The sequence below is a fragment of the Mandrillus leucophaeus genome, unplaced genomic scaffold (genome assembly GCF_000951045.1).
Source record: "Mandrillus leucophaeus isolate KB7577 unplaced genomic scaffold, Mleu.le_1.0 Scaffold24, whole genome shotgun sequence".
Lineage (NCBI taxonomy): Eukaryota > Metazoa > Chordata > Mammalia > Primates > Cercopithecidae > Mandrillus > Mandrillus leucophaeus.
In genome coordinates, this window is record NW_012102476.1 from 538,795 (window position 1) to 546,219 (window position 7,425).

Genomic DNA, 7,425 nt, shown 5'->3' on the forward strand with positions numbered 1-7,425 from the left:
AAAAGTGGAAGTCCCTCATCCATATTTTATTTTACAAAACTAAGCCTCCTTTACATTTAAAATGTTATGAAACAGTTTGAACATACAAAAGGGCATAAAATATAATCAGCACCCATGGTAGCTTCACCAAGCTTTACCGAATTGTTGAGACCCTTGAACGTTCCTCTTTCTCACACCCCCTCCTTTTCCACACTACTCAAAATTTGATGTTATTATCCCCATGAAATTTTAAATATTTTTATGACAAGTATGCTCACCTAAGCAATATATAAGATGATTTTGTATGGCTTTCAGTGTGGTGTAGATGCTGTTATTAGGCTTATGCTGTCCTCGAACTTCCTTTTCTCACTCCAAATTTTGCTGGTGAGAGTCATTCACTTTGTTGTGTGGGACTGACTGTAAATCATTCATGTTTACACGGAGTGACAATATTGCGATTTATTTTTTCACTCTCCTGATGATGGCTATTTAGATTGTTTCCAGTTTTTCACTGTTAAAATCAATGCTGCTGTAGACACGCCAGAAGAATTTCAAGAGTGAAGTTACGCGGTCTTAGGTAGGGCAGGTGTTCGCTTTTATTAGGTCATGCCAAACTTTTTACCAGACCAATGGTCATAATTTACATTTTCTCTGGCTATAAATGAGAGTTCCTATTATATCATATCCTGAGCAACATGTGATGTCATCAGACTTTTAGTTTTGGCTAATCTGACAAAATTAAAATGGTATTTCTTTGTATTTCATTTCTTTTTTTTTTTTTGAAATGGAGTCTCGCTCTGTTGCCCAGGCTAGAGCACAGTGGTGTGATCTTGCCTCACTGCAACCTCCACCTTCCGGATTCCAGTGATTCTCCTGCCTCAGCCTCCAGAGTAGGTGGGATGACAGGCACCCACCACCATGCCTGGCTAATTTTTGTATTTTTAGTAGAGATGGGTTTCAACGTGTTGGCCAGGCTGGTCTCGAACTCCTGACCTCAGGTGATCCGCCCACCTCGGCCTCCCAAAGTGTTGGGATTACAGGCATGAGCCACTGCGTCCACTGTGAAGTTAAGCACCTTATATTCTCCATAGCACTCACCTCAGTCTAATTTCCTGCCCCAAGCTTCTCCATTTCCCCAGAATCTCCTGAAGTTGGTCAACTTTTAGTATGAATTACAGCAACTCCAGGAAATATTTCTCAGGACTGAAACTGGTGGATAAACGCACCTACAGGACTTCAAATTCGATGATGCTTTTAATGCTCATGACAAACTGCAGCAAAGATTAATGACCTCCATTTTATAGATGAGAAAACAGAGAATCAGAGGGGCTAGGGAACTTACCCAAAGACATACAGCTGGGACCTGGCACGCTCCAAGTCAGGTGTGCTTCACTGCTCCATAGGACACTGCAGAGGTTGGGTGCTGCAGCGGTGTGAATGCAGCCATTCTTGCATTGCCATAAAGCAATACCTGAGATTGGGTAATTTATAAAGAAAAGAGGTTTAATTGGCTCATAGTTCTGTAGCTGTACAAGCATGGTGCCAGCATCTGCTCAGCTTCTGGTAAGGAGGCTCTCAGGGAGCCTTTACTCAAGGCAGAAAGTGAAGCAGGAGCAGACACATCACGTAGCGAGAGTCGACGCAAAAGAGAGAAGGGGGAAGCACCACACACTTCTAAACAACTAGATCTCAGGTGAACTCACTCATCACCAAGGGGATGGCGCTGAGCCATTCATGAGAAATCCTCCCCCATGATCCAATCACCTCCCACCAGGCCCCACCTCCAACATCGGGGATGACGTTTCAACATGAGATTTGGGTGGGATAAATATCCAAACCATATCAAGGGGCTCCTGTAGCAGGAAGCCTCCTAAGACAACTTCTGTCCTTGCAGGAAACACATGGTGACCCGATCTGCATCTGAGGACAAGGTGCTGTTGCCCTCAGGAGTTGGCCTGCGTGCAAAGACCCAAAAGGGGATGGATTCGGGGCAGAGAAGGCAGTGGAATTGGAGGGGGGGGGCCCCACATGATGCTGTGGGAGCGTGAGGAGGGAGTGATGGAGAAAGTCTGTATTTTTAAGCTGATGTTTTCCAGAAGTGAGCAGTTTATTTTAAACAGTGTTAAATATCCCTGGATCCCCTAGTGAAAGCGTTAGACCTTTCATCACTCGCCCTGCTGACGGAGGAAGCAAGACTCTCGATCTGGTGCTATCATGTCTTAAACACTACTATCTCTCTCTTTTTTTTTTTGAGACACAGTGTCTTGCTCTGTTGCCCAGGCTGGAGTACAGTGGTGTAATCTCTGCTCACTGTGACCTCTGCCTCCTCCTGGGTTCAAGCAATTCTCCTGTCTCAGCTTCCAGAGTAGCTGGGATTATAGGCACACACCATGACGCCTGGCTAATTTTTGTATTTTTAGTAGAGATGGGATTTTACCATGTTGGCCAGGCTGGTCTCAAACTCCTGACCTCAAGTGATCCTCCCACTTCGGCCTCCCAAAGTGCTGGGATTACAGGCATGAGCCACTGTGCCTGGCCTCCCTTTCTTAACTTTAAACAAAGACAAACCACATCTCCAGCTTCTAGGACTCTCAGGCAGGCAGTAGCATCTCACTAAAATTCAATTACTGCCTTTGTTTTTCTTGTATTTAGTTTTTATGGTTTATTGTATTTAGTTTTATGGTAAGTTGATTGTTTTGTTTAAGTAACGCTTATATAATATCTCCTATATGTCAGGCACTGTTCTAAATGCTTTATAAATGTTGACTAATGTAATTCTCCCAAGGACCTATGAGGCAGGTACCGTGATCATTGTTATTCCCATATTACAGATGAGGCCCAGAAAGGTTAAGCAAACTGCCCGAGGCCACAAAACCTGTAAGTGGCAGAGCTGGGATTTGAACTGAGACCGGCCAGCTCCATAGTCTGTGTCTTAACCAGCATGGCACATACTCCGTGTCTATTTCATGTCAGTTATCTGCTGATGGTCATGATATAATATTTTTGAGACATGTTTATTGGAGTAACAAATAGAAGGCAAGGTAAAGATCAATAGTAAGTGGATAATCAATAGTAACACCAGTGAAAACCTCAAATGCAATAGGCCAGTGGCAGGAGTTCTAGAACACTTCAGTGTGGCTGCAGGGATACAGCATGTGGACCGTGAAAGCTGAGTTGAGAGGATGGGAGGGGAAAGGTGTTGGAGGGGAGGAGTCTGCTCCGGCAGAGGCAGAGACGCATGACGAAGGCTGGGCTGCCGGGGAGATGATGAGTAATTCAGGGTAGTCAGCCAGTAATGTCAGGAAACCCATGCACTGGTACAGCACTTCACAGTCCATGAAGCACTACCACATCTGCTTTCTCACAGCCTCTTCTTCACTGCCAGGTGCAGTGAGCACTATTGTCCCCATTTCAGAGATGGTCACTGAGTTCAGAGAGTAAAAGAGCCAGAGAAGAGCTACTATTTGCTCCCAAGATCTTCTGGTTTCAAAGTCTGAGCTCTTTTCTCTACTCACTGTGTCAGGGATCTTTGGTGGCAAGCGACAGAAATAGAATTCAACGTGATTGAGCAACATAGGTGGTTTCTGGCTCATGGAAATGAGAAGTCCACAGGGTGGACATCAGATATGGCTGGATCCAGGACCTCACATGATGCCATGGGGACTCCTGATTTGTATTTCTCAGTTTGGATGCTATTTTCAAGGAGGCTGTCTCTACGAGGTGACAAAGATGGCTACAAGCGCTCAGAAGATACTAAAAAAAAGTGTCAGTTTTCTAGAGTTCTAGAAAAAAAAAAATCTCAGGACTACTTTCACTGGCCTTGCCTGGGTTGACATCCATCCCTGATGCAATCATTGTGGTCAGACAGATGGGGTGTTTTGATTGGCCAAGCCTGGGTCAGGAGCCCACTTTGTGGAGCATGGGGTGGAGTCAGCCTCAGGCAAACCACTAGAAGCAGCTCAGATGGAGGAGCTCTTTGGGAAGAGACGCCGGGCAGGCAGAAGCAGCAGGTACCCACTCCGCATCCCTAGGGCTCTGTGATGTAGGCAGAGGTAAGAAATTAAGAGGGATGAGCAGTTTTTTGTTTGTCTGTTTTTGTAAAGACAGGGTCTCACTCTTTCATTCAGGCTGGAGTGCAATAGTGCAATCATGGCTCACTGCAGCCTGGACCTCCTGCACTCAAGCAATCCTCATTCCTCAGCCTCCCAAATAGCTGGGACCACAGGTGCGTGCCACCCGGCTAACTTATTTTCACTTCTATTTTTATTTTTGGAAGAGACAAGGTCTTGCTATGTTGGTCAAGCTGGGGATGAGGAACCTTGAATCTGGGCAAAGGAGTTTGCACTCTGTTGCGCTGTGGTCAAGCTAAAGCCATCAGGGAGTGACAGGGACAGAGCTATGTCAGGACTCGCACTGTGGCTGGGGTGATGGATGTGGACACAATAGTGAGGGGGCAGACACAGACTCCCCCTCCTGTGATCAGAGGCCACATCTTCAAAGTGCGAGAACGGGACCTCTGCAGGGGTTGGAACCCCACAAGATTCATATTCCTAAAAGCAGGTTGAAACAGCATCTACCCCAACATTATTTTATTTGAGTAGCAATGTTATTGCTTAGGATGATGCTGGAGTTAAATTTTTAAGTGTGCTTATCTATGGAAAATACATTAAAATATATATTAAAATAAACAACAGTGCACACAGTATACAAATATGGCCAAAATTTTGGAAATGAGATATTTTCACAACCCTTGGCTGGATCATTCTGAGACCCCTTCCATTTCTGATGCTCTACATTCTCCATCCATTACAGCTGTTGGTTGAGTGTTTATGTGATGGGGGCCATCCCCAGGGTTTTATGCAAATCACCTCCTTGAATTCTCACAGGAAGCCTGGAAGCAGGCCTTGCTGTTTCCACTTTACAAGGCTCAGAGAGGGCAACGGACTGGCCCGGAGCCACACGGTTGGTCATCTGAACCTCCCTGGCTCCCCAGCCTGTGCCCTGACCCAGGGTTCTTTGGTGACTCTATGAGGGACGTCAGAGGGAACAATGGATGGGGCCAGAGGAGGATCTTTGGGAACCCTGGCGCAGAGGAGGAGGGTGTTCCCCTGGTGGAGTCAGGCATAGTGTCTGGAGAAAGCCATGCCTATGACTTGGGTCCTGCAGGGGACATCCCTCTTAGGTTTAGCTTTAGCTCCCTTCTTGTCTGTGGGGGCTGGTCTGGGAGGGGCTCCTGAGTCTAGATAGGTGGACCGCTGCCCTCTGGTTGGCACTTTCTCAAACAGACACAGAGCTGGTGGGTGCAACAGACAAGTCCCAGGAGGAGCCTGGCATTGCAAACTTGGTGGTCATTCCTCTGCCCAAGACAGAAAAGGCCACTCTTCCCAGATAACCTCACTCTGTTCCCCAAGGAGCTTCCTTCTCCATCCTGGCCCAAATTAGGAGGTCAAGTGTTCTCTGTTTGGCTGGGCCTGGATTTCCTAGCATGCTCCCCAGTGGGCTAATCTGGGCTTTGTAATGGAGTAAGAAGCCTGATTATTGGGCTAACCTTAAGTATTCAGCAGGGGTTAACTTTGTGGGTTACCTTTGGATTTATTATTCAGTAAGAAGCCAATTTATTGATGGCTGGGCGCAGTGGCTCATGCCTGTAATTCCAGCACTTTGAGAGGCTGAGGCAGGTGGATCACCTGCGGCCAGGAGTTCGAGACCAGCCTGGTCCACATGGCAAAACTCTGTCTCTACTAAAAATGCAAAAATTAGCTGGGCGTGGTGGCGGCCACCTGTATTCCCAGCTACTTGGGAGGCTCAGGCAGGAGAATCGCTTGAACCTGGGAGGTAGAGGTTGCAGTGAGCCGAGATCAGGCCACTGCACTCCAGCCTGGGCAATAGAGTGAGACTTTGTCTAAAAAAAATAAAAATAAAAAGGCCAATTTACTGAGCTATCAACATGGATGTTTACAGGAAGGAAGATCCAAAATTGCTCCTCAGCAGATCCCGCTTTCCAAACTAGTTTTTTCTTCTTCTCTCCCTCTCTTCTTCTCATTTTCCCTTCCTCTTTCTTTGTTAGATAGATTCATACATAATTTAATTTCACACACAATGCTACATCAATAGGCTCAGCAAGGGCCAAATAGTCAGCAATCTCCTCACTCTTTAAATTCACCCTGTGCTGGGCATGGTGGCTCACACCTGTCATCCCAGCACTTTGAGAGGCCAAGGTAGGAGGATCACGTGAGCCCAGGAGTTTGAGACCAGCCTGGGCAACATAGCAAGATACCATCCATACAAAAATGTGTTAAAAATTAGCCAGGCATGGTGGCACGTGCCTTTGGTCCCAGCTACTCGGGAGGCTGATGCAGGAGGATCGCTTGAGCCCAGGAGGTCGAGGCTGCAGGGAGCCGTGATTGTGCCATTGCCCTCCAGCCAAGGCAGCAGAACACGACCCCATCTCTAAAAATCTTAAAATAAAATAATGAAACAAATTCACTCTGCATTTGTGATGTGATGTGGGGACAGGAAGAAGGTGGGAGAAGGAATTCTCAGGGCGAATCTGCCATTTCTAGGAGGTGGGACTTCTTGGGGTCATCCACAGGCTCCGCGGGATCTTGCTTTTTTCTTAAGACAGTTCCAAGAATCGAGGGCAAGTCTGCCTGAGAAGAGACAGGATGAGGGGGAGGCTGGGGGAGCCCTGAGACCCGCCTGGTTCACCCTCCGCTGTGCGTCTCTTGCAGGCCTGTAGGAGTCAGCATGCTGCGTGGCTGGGCCGCCCCCTTGCTCCTGCTGCTGCTCCAGGGAGGTAAGTGGCTGCCCGTGGTCTGCGGGTGGGGAGGGCCCCCATCACAGAGCTGAGCTAGGGCCGGGCTGGCTTTGTGGGCTCAAAAACACGGCTAGAGTCCACAGATTCGGAACAGATGGCATCCGTGCCCTTGAGGCTGACACGAGTGCAGTAGCCGGCTCTCCACTAACCAGAATCCATCCACCAAAGAGCTCCACGAACCGGAAGCAGTAGGCGTGAGTCTCACGTGGCCCGGCCCGCGGGCTTATGTCTTTGGGTGTCACTAGGGGGATGAGAGGCTTCATCCTTCATTTCCCCTGACCTCTGCCTTGGCTGGCTGTAACTCTCTGAGTGAGGAAGTTCTGCCTTCCATCTAACCTCGGTTTCTCCTTTTGTAATGACTCTCCTTGGAAATGTTTTTCAACAATTGCTGCGCCGGGTGTGGTGGCTCAGACCGGGAATCCCAGCCCTTCGGGAGGCTGAGGAGGGTAGTCGTTTGAACTCAGGATCTCAAGACCAGCCTGGGCAACATGGTGAAGCCCTGTCTCTACAAAAGAAAAAAAAAAAAAAAATTAGCCAGGCATAGGAGCTCATGCTTGTAGTCTCAGCTTCTTGTGGGGCTGAGGCGGGAGGATTGCTTGAACCTGGGAGGTGGAGGTTGCAGTGAGTCA

The 7,425-nt window shown here is 47.8% G+C and overlaps 1 protein-coding gene across 2 annotated transcripts in view; it reads left to right on the forward strand.

Moving 5' to 3' along the window:
* The window catches only part of IL21R (interleukin 21 receptor), a 64,675-nt gene that overhangs the window by 30,827 nt on the left and 26,423 nt on the right, over positions 1-7,425 (forward strand). Inside the window, exon 2 of one of the 2 annotated variants that reach the window (XM_011982334.1) lies at positions 6,711-6,775. In XM_011982334.1, the coding sequence (XP_011837724.1) occupies positions 6,727-6,775 (49 nt within the window). In that variant the 5' untranslated portion in view covers positions 6,711-6,726. Of the gene's footprint in view, positions 1-3,927; positions 4,032-6,710; positions 6,776-7,425 lie in introns of those variants that run through there. The other variant, XM_011982335.1, reaches the window with a different exon arrangement.